The sequence below is a fragment of the Lutzomyia longipalpis genome, chromosome 4 (genome assembly GCF_024334085.1).
Source record: "Lutzomyia longipalpis isolate SR_M1_2022 chromosome 4, ASM2433408v1".
NCBI lineage: Eukaryota > Metazoa > Arthropoda > Insecta > Diptera > Psychodidae > Lutzomyia > Lutzomyia longipalpis.
In genome coordinates, this window is record NC_074710.1 from 2,048,190 (window position 1) to 2,072,307 (window position 24,118).

Below are 24,118 nucleotides of genomic sequence, written 5' to 3' on the forward strand. Positions count from 1 at the left end.
TTTGCTTTTACCCCCCAAAATAATAAAAGAAAAATCTTATTGATAAATCCACAAATAGTTTGGTGTATTTTAACTAAACACGTACGTTTGTACAGTGGAATATATTGGGAGTGTTCTCCTGCATCAAAATTTTTCTTGTTCACGAGATGGGTTTGTTGGTTCATTCAGTGGGAAAAGTTTCCACTTTTAGCTCACAGTGGAAAATTCAATTTTCCCAAGGTTGAGAATTTCCAAAGAATTGGACATTCACAGAAAAATTTCAATGGAATTTTCATGGTTCCCAGGAAGCGTGGGGCATGAACCGAGGTTTGAACTTCAATACTGTATGAAGGTAAACTCCGTGTGGGGGTGGATCAAGGTTTACACGGGAGGGTCAACTTTTTATTCCATTGAAATGCTTCCCTGAATGGCTTCTTGGCGTTTGGGGTATATTTTTTTCATGAATGAAAGTGCGAAATTAAATACTCCAAGTCTTGGAGGGGGTGAGTGGGAGGTAGGAGGGGAGGGCGTAAAAAAGATGGGGAAGTGTTGCTGTGGGGTTCTATTTACAGGATAAAATTTCAATTTTCCAGATGAATTAATTTTAACTGAATAGCTGAAAATGTCGTTTCTAAAATAAAATCGAACCTTTTTCCACATTTTTTTTATACCTTTGCTAATTAGGCAGACGTCAGGTGAAGAATCCCACCCCGGAAGTATCATATATATAGTATAGCTAACAATATTGGGGAGACAGAAAAGAGACATCTGAGTGCTTCTTGTTTGGCATTCAGGGTGAGGAGGAAAATTATTTTTAATTGTTTCCCATTTAGCTTCACCTTTTCTCTGAATATACATTCATAACACAGCGTAGGGCAATTGAAGTGTCTTTAAGTATTTATGAAATTTCACATGAAAATGTTAAGTAAAGGTGTAAAGCGTCGTAATAAACGTAAGATGTTTATTCTTGGATATTCTGTGTAAATTTTTATTTTTAATTTGAGAAAAAAGAATAAGTTTTTGGCAGTACTCTAAGCACGTTAAAAACATAACCTAAAAACAACAAAAAAATTAAATAAAATATTCTTAATTTTTTTCAAGCTTCCGTAACGTAACTTAAGTCTTTCCTTATTTTAAAATGATATTTTTTGAATAATTAAAAATTGTTGAAAGGTTTTTTCATATTTCCTAGAATTTCCGTGACTGTACCGCTTTAAAACAGAAAAAAACCTTTCAATTTTTTTTGTTTTTGTTGGTAAATTTTTTCTTATCGAACTAGAGCTTTTAAAGCTTTCTAAGGCAAACATAAAAACATTTTACTTTATATATTTAAATGTTTTAAATTTTCTTTTTTTTTATTAAAAAAAACTGATTTCTATTACTTTCGGAAATCAAGATTTCTTAAAAATGTTTTGGAAAGTTTTCCTCTTCTTCGCTATTTGTAAAATAAATTTAATTAATTGCAAATTAAAATTTTTAAAGAGATTATATAAATTAAAGAAATTTGTATGAAAACATTTTTACATTTCAATTGAGCCCTTCTGTAAATTTCTTGTACAAGCAGCAGAGGCGTTGGTAGGCAAGCCATCATATACAAGAAGATCACAAACCCACGGATTGCCCTCTTTCCCTGGTGACCTCATTTAATTCAAGCACACCAGAGATTTTATGGGGAATATTTAGAGACACACAAAACACCACCCCGGGGGCCTCACAGGGAAAATGCCGCCGTGCCACCCACCAAACTCCAAAAGTTCCGTCAGTGGCGCGCACGTGAATGTCTGAATAAATTTTAATAATGACGATGGGAAAGGGGTGGCATTGCCTTGAGGGTTAAACCAACAAGATGTTATTTAATATTATCGCTAAGAGGGGGGTTTTAGCACACACACATTCACTTTATCTTGTTTTTTCCCCACGCTGAGATTCCGCATCTGTTCCCACCTGTTCGTAAAATACAAAAAGTTAATTATTTGGCGCTCTTGAATATTGTATATTCTCCGCACATGGACCCAATTGGATTTTCATTCAGGAAAATTACCTTCTCTATGCGATATCTTCGTATTTTCCCGGCTCTAGCTCTCAAGCACCCTCAGCCTCTTCCCTTGCTTTTGGGAATGGGGAGAAGTTGCGTAGAGAATTGGGGTGGTTTTTTGTACTGTGGAAAGTTCAGAGCTTTCTTGTGATGATAAAAAGGTCATAGAGATAGCATTGGGGGGGGGGGAGCTGAAAAGCTCATCATGGTTGAGTCTTGAGGGCAAAGAGTGGGGGCGACACTAATTATCTGTCACGTCAGAAACCAAACACAATGAATAACAACGAGTGTTTGCCGTCATTTTCTACATACCCCCTGAACCGTACTTGAGGGCTGCGCACGGCCTCCCATGGCAAAAAAGCCACGATTCGTGCTGATGCTGAGAAAGTAGATTTTTGTGCTTTCCCTCCCCTATATATGGCAAAGCCTAGAACAACGATACTGTCACGGTTCCAACTGTGAATGTGTCTGATGATGCTGGATTATTATTTCCCAAATGCTCCCCCGCAAAGGATGTCAGAGAAGAGTTGGTTGTAGGACAATTAAAAGGGGTTTTGGCGTTTTTTTTTTCATCCTGTATACTTAACCCGGCTGCAAAAGTGAAAAATCATACCTATAGTGAAGGCAGAAATCATGCTACACACAGTCCAACAATGGGACTCTCTGCCAAATGTAGAGTTGCTTCCTGTAGATTAAGAATTAATCAAATTGGATTTTATACATGAATAAATTAAGAATGCTTCCTCCGTAAACTCATTAAGATTTCAACAGGAAATGGATTTGTTAATCTTTTGAGGTACTCAAGGAATAATCTTGTCGCGATTCCAAAAGGACTTCCCTTCTTAATTGGGATTTAGCAGAGGAGTAGCAAGGGAGTTGAGAAGATTTTTTTAAGGGATGATTTTTAATCAGAAAATCGCAGCTTAAAGGAGAAATTTTAGTTAGAAGTCGAAAGTTATGAAGATTGATTGGGAGAGATTGAAATTAGTAGCTTTTGAAAATTCATTTAAATTGTGTAATTTTCGTTTTTGAAGTTTTTTTTCTTACGTTATAGTTTCTTTTTTTCTTCACTTCACTTTAATACGTTTTTAACGTACGACATTTTTCTTTTTTTATTTTTCACTTTAAACGTTTTATTTTTATTAGCTGATTATCTTTTCTAACGTTTGACGATTGTTCTCTACTGTGTGTCTTTTGTTTTCAACGTTTAATAATTCTTTTTTGGACGTTAGTTTTCTTAAATTTAACGTTTTTTTTCTGACGTTTGATGTTTAATTTCAAACATTAAACGTTTTTTCTTCAGTGCTTAATGTTTTTTTCTAATATTTGATATTTCCTGGATTATTCCTTTCTAACGTTTATGACGTTTTAATTTTTTTCTAACAATTGATTTTTTTCCTTAACGTTTAACTTTCTATTTATTAAAAAAACATTTTCTATTGAGATCTAAAAGAGTCTGATTTGGACATTTATTTAATTTAATTTTCCTTTGTATTAACAAAGTTGGTTTTGTAATTTCTTTAGGGTTCTTTTAATGTAATTTATGAGGAGAAAGTTTAATATTTTTTCAAAATAATTCAAATTTTGAATTATTCTCAATATTCTTCTAACCTTTGGCATGAAAGAGGGTAATTATGCGTCTTCTACTGAGGTTTTTAATCTATATATTTTCTGAGGACATCAACTCATTTCCCATATGACTCCCAAACTTTATCAGTGTATCCTCCCGTCCCTCGTGTGGCGGCTCATCTTTGTACCGTGTATAGACCCAAAAATTCATTTAGCACACACAAAATAGATTATGATGAATGGTTTCTCTGCGTATTACTTTCCGAGTACACAAAACAATAATTTGAGACAAACACCACCACCAAGGCGGCATCCAGGAGGAAGTGAATGGCTACAGGGAGGCTTATTCATGATGCAAAATCACACAAAAGCTCAAAAGAGTTAAATGGAAGTTTTGGTGAATTAGGTGTGTGTGTGTGCGGAGGGGGTTGAGGTGAGCTATGCTTCGTGGCTTCTTCTATGTGGCTGTGTTTTGATTATGTATGAAAATGCTTTTGTTTCGACCCACCCCTCCGGGGAAACTCATCATTTGGGGTGGTTCGGCAATCCCCGGAGCAAGATGATTCGGATGGTGAGTTATTAATGGCACATCCTGCACATAATGCCTAATTAACTTCCAAAGCGAAAATTGCACGCAAACCATTGGCGCAATATCCGCGTGCTTCGGGACAAAAGGTTTTAGTTTTTATTGGGCACACACACGCATTGTCTGGAAGTTCCTTTTTTTTCCTATTAGAAACTACACGACGAGGGAGACATCCCTAACACGGATTCTCTCTTTTTTTTCGGGAGGGCGGATAGAGTACTACCCCGACTACCCCCGTGCAGTACATCCGGAAGTAAAGGCTTTTACATCGTTTTACTCTACGCTCCATCTATACAAGGGGGTGTGCGAGGCTTTTTCCTGTTTCACCAAATGGTTTTATTTCAAGTTGGGGGCTTGGGATCATGATAAATGGCTTGCAATTCCTGAGGCCCCGATTATCCATCAATTGAAAAAAATGGTGACAGAGGCAGAAAATGGATATGGCACACCGTGAGCCTTTTCTATATTCCCCCTAAAAAAAAAAAGAACAATTAGCTTTACGTTCATTCACGCTAAGGGGTGATTTCAAAAGATTTTTTTAATATTCTTTTTTGTGGAGTAAAATCGTTCTATTGTTGCCTATTTTATGCGGTGGAATTTTGTGATTGAACTGTGGGGGTTAAGTTATAATTTATGAAAGGTAAAATATATGCAAATGTTTCTTCAATGAAAGTTCTGAAAGCTCTCGTTTAAATGGATTTTATTTTTGAGATAATTTTGAAGAGAAAATAAGTTTTGTATTCTTATCAAATTGGGGTGTTTAACCGACGTAGGCTTTAGATTAAAACACATTAGGGGAGATCGGGGTTAAAAAAAATCACTTAAGGGTTTAGAAAAAGCTCAAAATATCATATTTCCCAAATAGATAGAGCGAAATGTAATAGCTCATTTTTTTTGGGAAATTTACTGCTCTATAAATCTTAGCCTATATGATAATTTCCCCTTTTTCCAAACCCTTAAATGACTTTATTAGCTCCGTCCTCCCCTATGTATGTTTTTGTTGAATTTCTTTAAACGGCATCGCAATCGATTAAAGTAAGATACAACTTTTATGCTTCCCTACGTTTCTCCAAATTTTTTGACATCATCAGGCTCTAATCTCTCGGCTCAGCTGAGAGCTTTCTTCTGTGGCTACAGAAGAGTTTTTTTTTTGGAAAATTAAGCAACATTTTTTCTTTCTTCCCCTTCATTCACATTAAATTTGATATTTTTAAAATTATATTTAGTCATGAAATTTTTAAAATTTTTAACGTTCTGAGCATTTCTTTCTTTGAGTATTTTCATAATTAAATTAGATAATTTTTAAATTACAAAACTGACAAAACATACATAATCCCACTCTATTCTATTGCGCAAATTTATTTATGACGTGCGTGTGTCATCAATAAAATGATAAAAAAGCTCCCATTAAACATCCAACCCATCCAGCTAATCTCATCTTCTTCCACAACACGTTAATTAATTTTCATTGGAAATGTTGAATGAATTTAGCTAATTAGCTATATAGGAATGCGTAGAGGTGGGTGGCGTAGTGGGGTGTGGGGTACTTTGGGGGTGCGTACGGGGAGTAAATGAATTACAGATAGAGTCGAATGTGTGTGTCAATTCACAAATTTACAAATTAATTTAGCATCCATAGCCGATGTGCAAACGAAATTCGCGTGGTCATCCACTCAAATGCGGTGATATTAATTTCCATATTGTTTACCATTGGGTATGGGGTGGAATGGGGGTGTGCTTTTGCACCACCTCCCGTTGGTTTGTCACATCAAACACAAATCGATGAGGAGAGACATTTTGGCAGAACTTTTTTATTCGGCTCCCGCGCGACAATTGAGTGGGTGGTAAGGATTGGATAAAGTAACATTCCGAGCTCAGTGGTAAGTGGTGGGTGCGTCAAAATGTAAATTGCTGCGAAAAGCTCATAGTGCGGGGAAATCACAAAATGTGGGGAAATTGATGTGAAATCGGACGGAAAAGTTGGGGGGCGACAATTGGCTAAATCCAACGGATATTTCGCAGAGAGAATTCATTTTAAATCTCCCCTCGGTAAGCGTTTGGGTAAATAAAACGCCAACGTGTTAATGCACTCATCGCGACAGAGCTTTTTGTGCCTTTAATGCGATTATTGTTAGAAATGCATACAAAACCTAGACTTTTAAGCACCATTTTAGCACATTGAGCTTTCAATTAAATTACATACAGAGTGCGTGTGTTGGAAGTTTTTTTTTTATTTGTGTATGAGTACGGATTATTTTGAGAAGAAATAAATTTACTTTTAAGAACTTTGGAAGGATAATTTTACATAGAAATCAATTATTCTAACTGAGAGACTAACTCCACTTAAATTCTAATCAAATTTTCACCCCTAAAAGCTCCAGAAAAATTCCTAAAGAAGATTATTTTCAAACTACTTTGTTTAAGCAACCTATATGTTACTCTGCAGTTGTTTAAATAAAAGTTTTCTCCGGTAAAAAAAAATAAATAAAGTGGAGAAAGAAGGAAAAGATGAAAAAGATATACAGATTTGTCGGTGCATATACCCAAAGCATTAAACATTTATCATGGATACCCGGAAGTGGAAGGGTGTCAGGGTATAACTTGGGAATGTGAGTCATTTTGCACTGTCAGATTATGAGGCGAGAAAAAAAATTGTAGAAAATTTTATTCCTTAACATTTTTTTCCCACACAGCACCCCTTTTCCGCCTCCCTCAATGCACACAGAAGACATAGCGAGGAATTTTCTCGTCTGGTAATCTCATTTGATTCAAATGTTATTAGTTGGTGTTCCACTTCGTGGCCAACACCAAGTATTGTAATCGTCGGATTTTCCGACCACCTCAGATCGGGCTCAAACTTGGTATGAGCACGTTTCAGACATCCCACATTCCAAAAATGGTGGTGGAAAATTTTTGATCCGGCCGGCCTGCCGGCCCGCCGGCCTGCCGGCCTGCCGGCCTGCCGGTGGTCCATACTTTGTCTTATAACTCGAGAATGGTAGGAGATAGAGACTTCCGGTTTGAAGTTTTCTATAGAAATTTGGGTGTAAAATTTCATTTTTTCGCATTTTCAAAATCCAAGATGGCCGCCGTCCGCCATTTTGAACTACCATCAACCACTTCCTTTACAGCTAGAGGTCTGAAATTTTAGTATGTTGTACAGCTCAGTGAGACATTTTTATCGATAATTCATACTTGAAAATCGGTCAAGCGGTTTAGCAAATATGGCGGCACAAAGCAAAAAGTGTTTTTTCGATGTAACTCGAGAACGGCTTGACCGATTTTGACCATCTTGGTATCAAATGAAAGGTTTAAAGAAGCCCTACAACTGTCTATAACATTCCAAGTTCCAAAAACATCCGCAAGAGGCGCTAAAATCAAAAACAAAAATTGCCTAAATTTAAGGGGCAATATCTCCGAATCCCCATTAGGCAAATCTTTTAAATTTTGATATGTTGTAGCAGGACTAATAATCTTGCACCAGTCCAAAAATGAAGAAAATCTATGTCGCCGTTTAGAAGATATAGCCATTTGAAAAATTCTTGAATTTGAAAAGTTCTAATAGCCATATCTTTTGAACGGCTTGTCCGATTTTTCTGAACTTGGTATCAAATTAAAGGTTTTGCAATTCCCTACAACTTTCTAGAACATTAGAACCCTGTAAAACCATTCTTTTAGGGCAAAAAATGCCAAAAACTGTTTCAGTAAAACAAATAGCCGCCATTTTGTGTTCTAGAGGTCACCTTGAAATGTATCGAAATATATGTCAGATTATAGTTTATTTCAAGACCTTTCCAAAACTGGTCAATAAATTTCTGTAAGTCTTATAGAACCAGAGATATGACCATTTTTATCCATCAAATTGCTGAATTTCACAAAAAAATCAACTTTGCCTACTAATTCTGCTCACAAATCGCACTACAACGCATAAACAAACTTCTACACGTTGTGGGACACCAACTCTTATAACTGGACGCGTTATGATTGACTTTCTCTTGTTTTATCTCACGCTCCATCCTCGTAGGCAGATGTATTTTCTCGGATATCATTTTCCGGGGGAATCCTCTGTGCACGAATATGCCTCCCGGTAGAATGATGCGCCCCCCAGAATCAATTTCCGCATGTAGATATCGACACAACCCTCCGTAGTTTTCTCATGAATTATATAAAATGATTAATTTATCCACATTTTTTTTCAATCCTGCCTCTCACCCGAATCATGCTTCGGCAAAAGGATATGCCTTCAACACACACATATCAATTCCCAATCAAAATCTCCCATCTCGTTTCCAACAATTCTTCCGACATTTTTCTTCCCAAGACAAACCCCTCAAAGTGATTTCACTTTCTCCATTCGAGGGTGTCTTTCGTGTGCACAATTTGTGGGGTTGTTTGGGGGTGTACTGCGGGAATGGGGGGCAGCTCTCGGCGACAGGAAGAAAGAAAAACGAGATCCATGCGTTATCGACAAGGATTAATGAATGAGCTCCATCGCTTTCGTGCCTCTGCCAATTCATACAGCTTGAGTGGTACAATATGGGGTAAAACTTGCACACATGCTCTATTGCCTATGACTAACAATAAGGAGGAAAAAAACCTCTTCTACCGAACTATTTATGTTTTGGGGAGAAGAGCACAAATTGCACCTTTTGGGATTTTCTTTTCTCCTTTGCCAAAAGAAACTTGAACACTTTCTCCGGGACACCCTGTGCAGAGGATTAAAGCAACAAGAGAATATATTCCTTATAGATAAGGGTTGCATTTTCCTGATTAATGATGCCTCTTTTTCTCCACGCTCCTCTAAGCAAAGTGGATTCGTGTCTTTTGATACGTTATCACGACGATATGGATGAATGATTGTGTTCCTCTTTATATTCTTTTTCGCATCGAACAATGCTTTTGGCGCTCCTTCCGTGTGGGGGGAAAAATGAACTTTCGGTAATGACATCCACTTCCATTCTTATATATCTTCCGGAGGGCACTCTTGAACCACTTTCGGCGGTGGAGTGTGGTATTGTGTAATAAAGATAAGAAAATGATATGTGAAGCTCCTTTTTTGCTCCAAGTATAAAAATATTGATGAATAATTTACAAAAGTTTAGCTTTGGCACGAAGCTTTCACGCTCTGCGTTAATTTTTTCTTTCTTTTTTAGGAATAGGAGGTAGTAATAAGTTTAAAAAAAATGTAAAATGCTGCTCAAGAGAAGAGATTTTTTGCATAATGTTATTATTTATTTGATTCGTGTCTTGAGAAGAGCTTTTTTGTAAATAAAAAAAGTTTAGCTATCAAATTAAGTATCTCACTTGAAAAAAGCTTGAAAGCTCAATTTTTTTCATCGTTTTTTTCCACCATTCTGACAGCGTAGCTTTTTATATGTAAAAGAAAAGCTTGAGTTAGAAAACTATGTATTTAGTAAAATACAGCTTAAAAGCTCCGTTTTCTTCTTCTTTTTTAAAGATTAAATAATCAACCAGAAGAGCTTTTTATATATAAAACAAAAAACATTAATTAGTAAAGTATCTCATTGAGAAAAGTTTAAAAGCTCTCTTTTCTGCTTTTGTATTTTATTCCATTTAAATAATCAATACAAAAGCTTTTTGTTCTTTTTATTGCTTTCTAATTCGACTTCTATCCCACCCGAAGGTCTGCGGGAAAAAAAGCTTTATGTACATTAAAAAAAAAATCTTAATTATTAAATTAAGTATTTCACTGGAAAAGCCTAAAAGCTCTATTTTCTTTATTTTATTTCGATTAAATAATCAATTTAAGAGCTATTTTTTATTGTATAAAAGAAAAGCTTTGGTTAGAAAATTATGTACTTAGTGAGAAAAGCTTTGAAGCTTTGAAGCTGTGTTCTCCTTTTTTGTGAATAAATAATAGAATAGGTTTTTATATATAAAACTAAAGTTTTAGTTCTTCAGACTTTATGGAGGGATAACAAAAAAAAACAAAAGCTTTAGTTAGTAAAGTATCTCATTGAGAAAAGCTTTCTTTTCTGCGTTATTTAATTCTGAAATTCCGATTAAATAATCAATAGAGGAACTTTTTTTATAAGAGAAAAGCTTTAGTTAAAAAATTATGTACTTATAGTGAAAACAGAGCTTCAAAGCTCTATTTTCTTCTTTATATTTTCCGGTTTTCCAATAATAAAAATTCAATAGAAGAGCTTTTTTCATATACAAAAGAAAAGCTTTGAAGCAATTAAGTATCTCACTAAAAAGGCTTGAAAGCTTCTGAATTTTCAACAACAACGCAGAAATATGCTATTTGGGCGCTTGGAAAATACATTATTTGCTGTCATTTTCAATGTGTAAAGAATATTCAAAATAGAAGACTTTTTCTTAAATAATTTATTTCTTAATAATTATTTTTTCTTATGTGTATAATCAAAGCAACCCAAGCAAACTGAAAATTCAATTTTTTGAGCTTTTTTCCAAACTAAAAAAATCTCCAAAGCAATCTTTTAATTATAGGTAGGAAGTTAAGAGTTCAAAAAATATCCTAAATTTTGCTTTAAAAAAATCTTTAAAGTACTATATCTTCCATATTTTCCACTCAACCTTTTTTTTTCTCCAGAGCACATTGCCCTTTGAGCTATGTGGAAAAAATGCAGGAGAAAATTTGTCCTTGGCACCTACCTGGGTATTCTTTTCCTCACCTCAAATTTTTTTCGTCTTTTTTCACCTGAAGTGTGATTGATTTGAATAAGCTTTCTATGGTGCTTCTTGTAGGGAGTGAAAAGCGCCTGGGGCTGTTGCAGAGAAAACAACCCAAAAATAAAATCACGTCCTCAATATACATCCTTTCTCTGTGAGGAATTTACGAAAGGTTTTTTCCTCTGCATGAGCGTTGGCACGGCGCGTGATTGAATATATCAAATAACCTGGAAAAAGCTTCTCGCTAGACTTGCTATGTATGTATAATATATTACGATATTATTCAAACATAGTCATGGTGTATTCATCACACGCCACAATTTGATATTATTATTTAGCTGTTAAACCACACAATAAACAATGGAGAAATCCCCATGGGACCCACACGGCGAGCTACACATAATGTCCATTGGTGTATACCCTATTTTTGGGGAGAGGTTTCGACTAAAATACACCGAGAGTTTTGACATTGATAGCCAACGCGGAGGAAGCTCCAATGGAATTGCAATAAACGTCAATATCTCAATTTGCAGACCTAGCGGTGGGGATTTTGTGTGGCATTATTCAATAATTTCATCGCCTAAAAGCTCGTTGCTGGCAAGATAGCTTTTGTACATCACACTGGGATATCATTTGGGGGGAATGTTTTGACTTCACACGGCTCCCAGCGAGGTTCATCTAAAATTCTCTAAACAAAAGCAATAATTATGACGATTACACCAACATCAAACTCAACGTCCTACATAGCAAAATCCCCCCGCCCTGAACTACCCCTAAGCCCCGTCCTCAACCCCTCCTGAAGCTTTACATTCACTCTGACGCTACATACCTCAGCTAATACGTAATGTGTTTGCTTATAATTTGAAATGATCATGCAATTTGCAAATTGATGGAGGTACCCCCAAACCACCCTCGTGTGTGTGTAAGTAAAGTAACGTTAGAGGGGTGCATTTATGAATTATTAATAAAATGGGGGGTGTGGTAGCGCCCCTTCTCCTCCCTCGAAAATAAGATGTGTACGAGGAGACAAGGAAGAATTGGTAGCCCCTATTTTGGAGCACTTTCTACCGGTATAAAACTTCACCGGCAATTTATTTATATTTGCACAGAAAGAAAAATTCCCCCAAAAAATCTCTTGCATCGCCTCTACCTGGCATTCGAATGTGCAGAAAAATAACTCTCATGAGGGAATGAAATGAAAATTTCATTCACTGAGGGAAAAAAAATCCAGGTGAATTCCCGCAAAGTCGAGTATTTGTCTTCGTGTCACTCCATGGCGTGGGCTCCGCATGGGGTGTGGGAGACGTGCAAGGAATGGTCGTCAGATACACATAAATCTCAATAAAAGGCGAAAGCGATGGCTTTTGATGGGATGAATTTTGCAAAAGTTTTAGATTCTACTTGTGAATTTATTCCTAAATCCATGCTTTCCCTTCTAAATTAGTTTCTTGAGTGAGAAAATATTTATTTACTCCATTGCATTTGGGGGTGTTTTGCCACCTACACAATTTCCCGAGAAGTACGCATGTATGGGATTAATAAAATATAGGGGAAGTACGTCTAAATGAGACCTAATAACATTTTTTTCTCATATTGTTTTGAGAATTAAATTTGGATGATTTTTTTCTGTTAGAAAAATTATGTAAAAGACTGTATTGATCCAGAAAGAAAGCAATTAATAGGGGAGAATGGGGCAAGAAAGTCAGTCAAGGGTCTAGAAAAAAGACTCTAAAAATCATATTTCTTAGAGATAATAAAAGTGGTTTGAAGGAGATTTGTGGGGCAGAAAATTTCCAATAGAAATAACCTAAAAAATTGATCAATTTCGCTTGGAAATTATGATAATTTCAGTTTTTTCTAAGCTCTTTATTTTTGCCCTACTCTCTTATATTAATTGCTTTTTTCCAGGTTAAACAAACTCAATGCTCAAACATAAAATTAGAACCTTTTTGTACTTTTTGCATAATTTTTCTAACAAAAAAAAATTATTCAAATAATGGAAAATGAAAAAAACTTTTCTTTTTCCTAACCATTAATTGACTTTTTGTGTTAAGCTTCTCATTTACGTTTATAGTTGAACTTTCAATGAATTTTTCTCACTGATCAGAATATAACAGAAAGAATATAACAGAAAATGGGTTAGAACTTATCATTTTAAACAAATTATCAAATCAGAAGTTCTTTATAAGCACTTAAGCCTTTTTTGATTCATCTTTAGTATAAAATCATACTTTTCAGCATAAATAATGAATTTAAAAAAATAATTTATGACCAATAAAACTTAAAGAAAAACTCGAAATCATAAAAGAATTAAAAGATTTATTTCATTTTGGCTTTTAGAATGGATCACCCAATAACAACACCACCCAGACGCCGGGAGTTCAGTGAAATGTCGGGGATGTTGCTGCACAATTCTGAGTCATGCAAAACCACCCCGGGCATTACGAGAAAGCTCGAGCCACACCATCGTGCACTTCTTGAGAGTGGAAGTCAGAGCGCAAAGTCGTCTCCACTGCCCCATCGGCGTCTCGATAAGCTCGAGGGTGTTATCCGGGATAAGCCAACGGGTCTGTGTGCCCGGAGATTCGACGATGAGCTTAATTCATCTGCAGACTCATCCCCAGCTGTGGGGAGGAAGTTCTCGGGCGGATGCACGGGGATGCGTCATCAGGAAACACCAACGTTGGGCAGGAGGCAGCTTGAGGCGGAGGGTGGTGGTAGCCCCATGGCGAGACGACGTGTGGATTCGGATCCATCACGAAGAATGGGTGGACGCTGCCCCAATGATGGGGATATGTCACGATCTGACGATTGCACTGGGGTACGGCGAAGGGATGTCTTTTCATCGCCAATGAAGGGAATTCTCGGGGAGCCGGGGGTCTTTTCATCCCCCATACATAATCGCAAAAGTGCCGGGGATACAGCGGCGATTTTCGGTGGTGGTGTTGTCCCGAAAGCCGGGATGGTGGATGAGCAACTTCAGACACGGAGTAGCCGCACCGAGGACGATGATGGTGGCGAAATGCCTTGTCAACCGGATCAGACCATCGTGTCGGGCTGGCTAAAGTTCCGGGACAACAAGCGAGTAAGTACACAGCCATACAATTCAGCATTGTCGCTGCAATTTGATGCATTTGTCATTGGGGAAATTTATTCATGGTGCATTGAGTAGTTAAATAATTCCCATCACATTCACTGAATAATGGGGCCATACTACACACAGATCCAATGGCCCCCGTGCCCCGTTCCGCAATAACATTATTCACAACGCTAATGACTCTCACTGTGGGTGCAGCTTTAGTGTTTTCAAATTAATTTTCTATATAGCACATTATATATGAATACCCGTAATACATAATACCCCATTGCCATGCACTATTTATCCTACCGAAGAAAGCCAAACCTATGTGCTAGTCAAACATGCAATTGATTGTGGCTTTGTGATTCAGAATACAAATCGATTCCTCAATTTCTCATTGTATCTCTTCGATGTGCTTCACCATTTTATTGCCACAATGTGCTTGTCGATTCTGTAAGATCGAAGAATTAATTAGGTTGTCACTGGCAAGGTGCAATAAAATTAATTTTCTTCAATTGACCGTTAATAGCAGATTAATTACTTTAAGTTATATAGTTTTCCTTTGCCTCAATTTATATACCTTATAAATTACGTTTGAAAATGATCAGTTTGCGGGAATATTTTATGAAATTCTCTCGTGCATAGAGAGAAATTGTTCCTGTATATACTCTCGAAAGATATTGAAAAAAATCTTAAAAGTCTGAAGTAAAGCGACTCTTCGATAGAGGCGTGCTAATCGGAGATATTTCAATTGTTAATTTACAATTTTTTTATTATTAAAACTTCAATACGTTTCAAGTTTTTTTTTCCACCAAAAACTTCCCTGTATTGAAATTCTATTTGAATTTTGAGTAATTGATCGAACTCAATGTGAAACCTTTAAATGGTGTTTGTGGTGTTATTTTGTGGTTGCATCAAATGTGGCCTTCATGAGCTTTTTTGATCATGGCGAGAGGAGCTTTTAATCAAAACCCACCACCCACTCTCGTGCCATAAAATTCCATCAAAATTGGTATTTGCTGAGAGTAGGTACTTTGAAGTATCTCTCGTCATACTGAAATAATTCACCTAATTATGGGGAATGTTTGAAATTTAATTCATTTTTGCAACCTCCGACGCAATACGCGGTAAAAAAGCTCCCAAGAGTTGATGGAGAAGTTTCGGAGGTGCGGGAAATTCCACGAGCTTGAGGGCCTAAAATTTGCCAAGTAATTAGTCTGCAAAATTCTTTATTTGATTTTCCCCTTAAGTAACTTTCCACGGTGATGGAGCTTACACAGAAGCATCCCGAATAAAATTCACTGTGTGTGTGTGGAAAACTCCCCAAAATTTTCCCTTTTGTTCCACCATCACCCCCTCCTTAAGCATTTTGGCACAGCATCACCGGGAGTTTGGGGGAGGACTCCTGCAAATAATTGTAGATGTCTGGAAGTATATCATGTAGCAAAAAGGGGCTGGTTGGGTGGAATATATGCCATGTATCCCCGACGATAGAAACTTTATAATATTTACTTTTCTCTCTCGTTAAGATGTCATTTATGCAAATCATCTTGTGTGCCTCCCATCTGAGTCATTTTGTCAGCATTTCGTGGCTTTCAGTTGTGTAGAAGGGGGGCTGGCTCCCTTGGGGGTCCCTGCTGATCCACGGGGGAGGGAAGTGGTTGAAACTTGAGGAATGGTACACAGCGCAGTGTGAGTGAATTACAAGTGAAATGGATGAATTAAGTACACTTTCACGGGAAAGGGGACCCCCAAAGAGCTTTCAAATAGAGGAGACAAAATTCTACAATGATAAGGGGAGGTTTACAGATCAAGGGGTGAACAACTTTCCGCTATTTTGACTTTTGCATAGATGAAAAATGGTTAGATACAAATAAAACGAAAAATCTAAATAAGAAAAGCGGAAAATTGCCAAAAAAAATGGAATTTGCAAAATATTTTCATGTTATAGGTATAGGGAGGGTTTAGTTGGTTATTTCGCTTCAATTTAAATATATTTTCATTAAAACTTGATGATTGAATTCTAAATCTTTCATTTCTTTGTGCTAATCTTTTTTTTTTAATTTCTGATCCCTTTTTATCTTTTTCTGCTTCACCACTGTTTATTTAAGTAATTTAATAAAAAGTAGTTCGGGGGCTAAAAGATCCATCCTATTTTTCAAGGGTTTTCTCTTGACAAAAATTCTTTTTATTGATAATAGTTAGTTGAACATTCTTAGCTGATTCTAAAGACTTCTTCTGTTTTGGAAAATTTCTAGTTGTTTGTTTTATGTAGCTGCAATTATCTTAAAAATACGCGTGGGGCAAAAATGCTCAACAATCCTTTTAAGTAGGAAAAAGAAAACATAAAGGAAAATGGTGTGTTAAATCATTTAAGAAAAAGAAAAATTGAGAAATTGAGAGAAAATTGAATTCGTAAAAAGAAGAAAATTTATTGTAAATGTGCGCACCTGTTTTGTTGAGTTATTATCCCCTTAACCCAGACAGCACATCCAACCCCCCCGTCATCGAACATGAGACAACAACACACAGAGCGACTTTGTAATCATTTGTGCGATGTAAGAATTGTTCTTGATGTGGGGGCGGGGGTAGCTTTCCATTTTGGGCGGGAAATAGATATTATTCATTAAGCTCTGTGGGTGGATGGTGTCTGGGTCGGAAGTCGAACACTACATCCACTCCACACACAGAGCACACTCCCCTCTAAAAAAGACAAATGGACTACTTTCAAGTTATTTATCCACTATGGCAGTGCCCTGGGTAAATTCCGCATGTTACGAAGAATTCCAAAACAACACCAAACTCCCAGGACTTAACAAATTGTTCCATTGTTTCATGCGGGAGCTTCTTGCTCTAGATACTCCACAACTTCCCCATTCCACGTTCAATGAAAAAGTAAAGAAGTATGGTGGAGCTTATGAAGGGAAAGAGAGAGCTATGATGCTCTATATAACTTTGTGAACTCATGAATGCATCACCATATGAAACACCTGGATGTTGTTACGAGGTGTCGGTTCATATCAACACAGGAAATACGACGTGTCTATTGGATTTCATCTTGTTGTGTATCTCCACCCGCCCGTCCTCATCTCAATTACAAGATGCGTCGTATCACCCCATCTTGAGATGTCACGCGGGAGAAGCACCAGGTGGATGACTATCAGTCCCTTCATTCGATGTAGCCACAAATCAAATGGATGTGAGAAACAAGAAGCTTGTAATAGACCCCTAGACATGAGAGTTTATTTGGTATTCTGGATGCGCTGGACTTGAACGCGTCTCATGGACATCATTTCTCAGATGTTTGTCCGACAACCCACAGCATACTTTTCATCACATCATCGTATGGGTATACCCCCTTTACGACGATAGCATACACCCACTCAATTTTGCCCCATCATCACGCAGATGGTTTCTGTTTTGTGGGAGTCCTTCAACATGTGGGTACTTTTGGGTTAAAGGAGAAATTTTATGAGATTTTTCCAAGGGGTTGAGAGAATGTTCAGTTCACCCAAAATGACTGAACAATCTGCTTGAAGATTTAAATTTACTGATATATTGTTTTAAGAGTAATGTCTTCCCTTAATAAGGAATAGCTTTTGGGAAAAGTTCCTTCCCAGATGTAATGCAAAAAGAAATTTCAAAGAAACTTTCACGTAATTTCTTAAGAAAAGAAAATTCTCACATTAACTTGAAAAATAAATTGAAAGAATCTCAGTTTTATGCTGAATATTCACAGCACTAATATGATTTTTCTACCCTTACAATTTAACTAAAAAAATTAACCTAAAAAGTTTGGAGTTTGTATGTTAAATTGGAACTTGAAGAACTTGAAAAGTTCATTGAACATAAAAATTCTGTGAAAATTGAAGCTTTTTCTATGAAAAAATAATTGAAAATCAATTAAAATGTTTTTCATCCCTAAATAAAGATTAAAATGAATAACTTTCTCAATTTTCTTTTAAAATAAATCCTCATAAATAAGTTTTTGTCAAAATAAAAATTGAAAACTACATCATTCCATTCAACTTGTGAGGATTAATATGTGTAGTATTTCAATTAAAAAATATACTACAATATATAAAAGAATTTTATGTAGTAAAAACCCCCGGAAGCTTACGGGAAGCATTTTACGATTTGTGCACGGAGGTTTGTGCCGAATAAACGCACCGTCGAGGTTCAAAATTTAATTAAAAATAACTGATGCTCAAAATTAATCTCTCTCCGCTTTTGACTGTCAAAAAATAAACTCTCCCTTGCGTGGGGGAGCTTTTAAAGGAGCTTTCGTGCGCTTATACCTAAACTATGTTATATATTCGGGACGTCTCACCCGCATTTCGTATAAATACGGGATAATATTTCCTCATATACAGCGCATCTAATTAATTTTCTCCCTATGGCATGGAGATAATCTCAAATTTCGCGGGTAATATGTTTTCGTTTCATTTAAATAATTGGCAATGTGGTGTGTCGTGTCAATCAACACTTGCCCAAAGCGACAGTTAATCGATTTCTCACCCACAATGAATACCTTCTCCGCGGCAATTCCGGCAGTATGCTTTCCCCTTCATTTTGAGGATTTTTCACAAGGAATTTCCTGGATTATTGGAGTTCTCATCAGTTTGATTGTTTGTTCTTTATTATGCCTAAACTTCCCAAGAGCTGCTGAAGAATTTTTTCCCATTATTTTATGAGAGATTTTAATATGTTTTCTTTGAATTTTTTGAAGTGCTATTAATTTTCATTTTTAATCTATTTAATTTCTCAATTAATTAATTCTTTTAAAATGACTCAATTTAAGGATTTTCAACAAGTTTCTTTCACAATTAATTTAAAAATTTTGTAGCAAAAGAAATTTAATTTCATTTCCAATGCATTCCCATTAATTTTTCCAGCTATTTATAGAACATTTTGATTGGTTTGTCAGGTCATTGATATATGTAAATTCTACCTTAATATTATGCTGGAATAATTTAAAGGATGGGCAATAATACGAATGAATAATGATACCGGAATACAGAGACATTTAATTGGCCAACAAATATTGACTTCCATTTTCATGAAAATGAGAAAATTGGGCTGTCTGTTTTCACATTACATACATTATACACTGTTGTACACACATGCTGAGTCTTTGGCGAAAAATAGGGTAAAATTTATGACTTTTTAATTTATTTGCAAGTCGCTTTTTATTTGCTTTTCGTTTATTTTGAAGACAAAAAGCGAACTTTTTGGAAAAGAAAATTTTCCTTTTGCAGTATTATCTCTCTCTCTCTCTGCAGTTGAGATTAAAACAAATAGAATATGTGTGTAGAGGAGCTAAGAGGTCACAATTAAGTGTGTATTTTGTTGGAGAAAATGGGATATGCACACACACAACAGGGGTTGTCTCCATTGTGGAAAGTTATTTGGGGCGAAAGTGGCTACTACAGAGGAAGTTCAGCAGATGCTAAATAAAATTTGCAAACAACTCACCCTCTTGAGTTTTTCACACCATATTATACCCACCCCACCCCCGCTGAAACTTGTGCACATTATTTGTGTGTTCTTGTTGAACTTTTATTGCAATTTTGCACCACCTCGAGGTGTTTTTTCTCCTCTCGAGGATTTGCTTGCTGTCTATTGTGGGAATTTGTAATATTGTTCTTGTCGTTCTTGCTAAATGAAGTGTCTTAAAAGAGCTGAGGAAAATTGTTTATTTGATAATTTGCAACTAATTCAACCACAAGGGGTGTTTATCTGAATGCAAATATTCTGATTTTTGGAAATAACCAAATAATTCGCCAAAAGAAATTAAAAAAAAAATTGGTAGGAAAATTCCTTTTGGTTCTTAGCCCCCAAATAGGTTTAGTTTGAGGAGCAAAAGCCTAAAAAATACTGAATTCTAGCCTGAAAATGTCGTAGAAAATTTTAAATTTAAACTATAAACACACTAAATTCAACCCTAAAAAATACTAATATCAAGTCCAAAAAGTATTAAATTCAAGCTTGAAACAGTATTAAATTTAAGCCTGAAAGTACTAAATTTAAGCTTAGCCTATAAAATACTAGATTCAAAAACTTAAAAATTTTAGATTCAAATCTAAAAAAGTACTGAATTCTAGTTTGAAAATGTACAAAATTCAAGCTTAAAACAGTACTAAATTGGAGCCTGAAAAGTACTAAATTCGAGTCTGAAAATGTACTAAATTCATTCTAATAGAAAATTTTAAACTAAAGCTATGAAAATACTAAATATGGCAAAAGTACTAAAAACACTAAAAAATACTAAAATCAAGTCTAAGAAGTACTAAATTCAAACTTGAAACAGTACTAAATTTAAACCTGAAAAGTATGTACTTCATTCAAGCCCAAAAAGTACTAAATTCAAACCAGAAAAAGAAACTAAAGAAATAAAATGAAATAATTTTGGAAATCTGATAAATTGCTGTCCACTAAATAAACTTGAAGTGAGAGAGCCATTTCATCACACTGAAGCACTTCTAGCAATATGCAGAGAAGCTGGAAATCTCTTTGTTTATTTATTTCTTCGAGAGAAACATAAATAAATCACATTTCAAATACAAAACACCTCCTAATGCCATGAAGAGGGTGTGTGTCCTCTAAGGGGAGGAAGAATATCATTGTCTCTTCTGTTGGAACGTCATAGAGGAAGTGGTGTAACCGCAAAGTTGAGCTTTTTCGAGGGTGAGAGGGTGCACCTCCTTCGGGGCTCGCAGTGCTCAATAGAATGGCGGGAGTGTGGTTTGAATATCCATGGAACATGTGGGAGGATCACGTGTGTCTGGTGAAATTTTCTCTTTTGGTGAAATGCAATATTCATGGGATGAGGCATTGTGGGTGGTTGAGGAAGGGTTCTGGGGGTGGGAAGTGGTTCCATAGATGAGGTAATACTTAATAACAAAGTTGTTTAACTGGCAAAGATAATGTTTGTTCATCAGTACTAGTTTCATCGTAGAGTCTGCAATAATAATGCAAATAATGTGTTTTATCGTGTGGTGAATTCTCCAACGCTCCTAGAACCCTTTGCACATACTCTCGGGGATTTGGGTGGTTGCTTCTCTTCTGCATGCAAACCAAATGTGCGTCTTGTGGTGCTCTATACCATTGATTTCCACCCACACCCACCGCTACTTGTGAAAATTATAGAAATTTCTGAAACAATGTTGGGATTGGGTTAGTTTCATATTCTCATACCCGCAGCAATGAAAGATTTACTAGCTATAGAAACTGATTATTACAGTTTTAACACCGCCAATGGGTTGATACTATGTTAAAACTTTGATTAATTTAGTGTCTTTGTCGCCGAATTAAAAACTTAAATCCAAAATTCAAAGCTCGCCTCCCAATATAGGGGCTGATTCTGTTATAAATCTTTTCTTTTCTTAAAAAAAAAAAGTTTTTTACCAGAATCGATCTCACAGTTAAAAAAAAATGCTAATATATTAAATTTCAACACATTAGTCGTGGAATTTATCCACTTTTCATACAAACTTGTATTCAAAGCTTAACCATATTGCTTCAGATATATTTTATTAATGCCTTACACACACTTTCCGCATGTTCGTGAAAGGGGTGTTTGCTCGTGTTGTATAGACGACCCTCCCCCATCCACATTGGGGTGTAATTCACAGTTGAAATTAATTTGTTACTTCCTCTTTGCCGCTCTCCGAGTTCAAAATCGAATTCATTTCAATCCACTTCGCACTCCTAATCGATTATTTACGACGGGCCTGGCGTGGGAGGGGGGGGGTGGGAGTCGAACCACCCCCCAAAAAACACGCTATTTCACTTTTCCCATCGACCTCATTACAATTTATTGTGCAAGACACCCTAATGGAGGGGCGTGTGTGCGAGAGATCTCATTTATAAATTCACAAATCACACCCCCACACCATCATCCCCCATTGGTGGCATTGAATTAATGAGCGTGCAGGAAAAATTTAATTTAGCCAAAAAGAGGAAAAAAGAGAAAAATTCCCGCCCAGTGGCATTCCGGATGTTCTATATGGGGCTTTAATTGCCTCACATTGAGCTAGAGTGGGCCCAATCAATTGCCATTAGTGGGGTAGAAGTTTGCATGAAAATAGGATTTGAAAAATTCCTATATTTTATTGTTTTCTATAAAAAAATGATTTTTTAAAAAACTTTTTAGGATTTAAAATAATTTTTTATTAAATGTTTTAGCTGAACAACAATTAAGAAGAAGTATTTGTTATTTAATTTTTTAATTTTTATAATATTTTTTTCGTGTTTATGAATTTTATTATTTTTTTTTACTCTTTTAGTTGTTTTATAAATGTTTTTTTTTATTTCTTCTTCTATTTCTATCAAAGAATCAGCATAAAGGAAAAATTCTTTTTATAAACTTTTAAAAGAAGTCATTAGAAGTAGAAAAATCATCGAAAAAATCATTTGAAAATATAAAAAAAGAATAAGATCTTAAATAATTTCAATTTTCCATCTTTTCACAATATCTTCAACTTTTCAGAATTTCCACCACCCTCAATTTTCCTTTTGAAAGGGAATTTAAGTGCAAAATAGCAGAGCCAAATTCGGGGGTAGTTCTTGCAAGTCACCCCCACGATGCCTTTGCGATCTTCCCATGAATTTATCCATCCCTTCCCCCCCGCGATACCATTGAAATCCCTTTATCTTCCATCATCCCTTTGGATTGCAATAAAAATATTCCATGCGGCACCCCCTTGACACATTTTTTTTTTCTTCGTCACTTTTTCAAGTCAGGAGAGTAAAAGTCGAATGTCATTGAAAGGAGGCAAAGGGGGGTGATGATGTGTGTATGCCTGTGGTGCTGACGAAGATATGAAAAGGACCTTTAGCACCATATTGTTGAATTTTAAGTGCTCTCACTGCCATAAATTCATGTTTAACATTTATAGTAACACAAGGAATGGGCTACCCTTCAATCGTTTTGTTCTTTTAGTGCGGGGGAGCCTCTCCTGAGCTATCCCCCCCCCCCGCCAGACACTTGCACGCGCCCTAGGAAATAACCCTGACCATTTGCGTGTCGACGAAGTAATGCCATATTTTTTGAAACCCCTTTTCAAATGGGCATCATCCCCGTTGGAATTGGAGTGAAAAGGTTGCATTGGAATTGCTTGATTACAATTCCGGGGGGTGCCGGCGCGAAAGCTTCCATGCCTCGATTTTGCGGGAGATGAATGGATTGAAGCAGACGTTCATACATATTTTAGTATTACTACGGGTTGGGAGGGTGGAGAATTACCGTCGAGGTGGGGAACTTTGGTGTTCGGACTGTGTTTAGCACAGACCCAAAATAGGGGGATGAGAAACATGCGGCAGAACCCTTTTACACTCCCTCTCCCTCCACCCCCTCGTGAAACGTGCCAAACTAGGCACAACATTTCCCTTTCCCCATTTTAATTTTGAACTCTATGTCTTGGTTCATTTCGCTATGCTGCCTTTGTATAAGCGTGGGTGAAGACGTGGCATTAACAGTGGAAAAAAATGAAGAAGGAATTCTTTCATGGAGAGTAGCACACAACAATGCTCAAATTATTATTGTTATCATTATTGCCCACCACAGAAGAAAAAAAAACCAACCCTCGCGCGTACAACTCCATCCATTTTCATCCTTCTTATGGCTTCCCCACATTCACTGTTCACCCTCAAATATCCTTTTTCTACTTTCATGTTTTTATTTGTTAGTCCCCAAACCAGTGTGGGGCACACAAGAAAACTCCACCGAATGCGACTTTCGTGGTTTTGCCTTCTTTATCCACCAGCGGGCAACCTTTTTGGCTTATTCCCATGACTTTGGTGGCGAGTGAAAAGCCCTCCTCCACCCCCAACATGAAAACACACGCTATATAGCTGTGTGGAAGGGGGATGGAGAAGCATGAGGAAAATGAGGAAATATTGTGGAAGAAGAAAAGCACAAAAGTACACCATTCCACTTTTATTCCTCTGAATTTTGTATTATCATTTCGTATTTCATTTTCAGTCTGCGCGGGGGTTGTTTTCAAGATGAGATTGAGGGGGTGTAGTCCCTTCCCCATAGCCACACTTTGCAAACACGACCGAATGCAATATTGTTGACCTCACCTCATAAAAAGAGATTCGACAAAACCAAGGGGATTTTTAAGTGGAATTGCGTAGTAAGATTTTAGGGGAGAAAGGGCAAATTTTAAATCAATTTTCTTGACTTTATCATTCATTTTATCTCACAGTG

The 24,118-nt window shown here is 36.4% G+C and overlaps 1 protein-coding gene across 1 annotated transcript in view; it reads left to right on the forward strand.

Annotated features, from left to right (window-relative positions):
- LOC129795678 (uncharacterized) overlaps positions 1-24,118 on the forward strand; it is a 115,727-nt gene that overhangs the window by 8,599 nt on the left and 83,010 nt on the right. Inside the window, exon 2 of the mRNA XM_055837144.1 lies at positions 13,167-13,911. Coding sequence (XP_055693119.1) covers positions 13,168-13,911 — 744 coding nt within the window. The 5' untranslated portion in view covers position 13,167. The remainder of the gene's footprint in view (positions 1-13,166; positions 13,912-24,118) is intronic.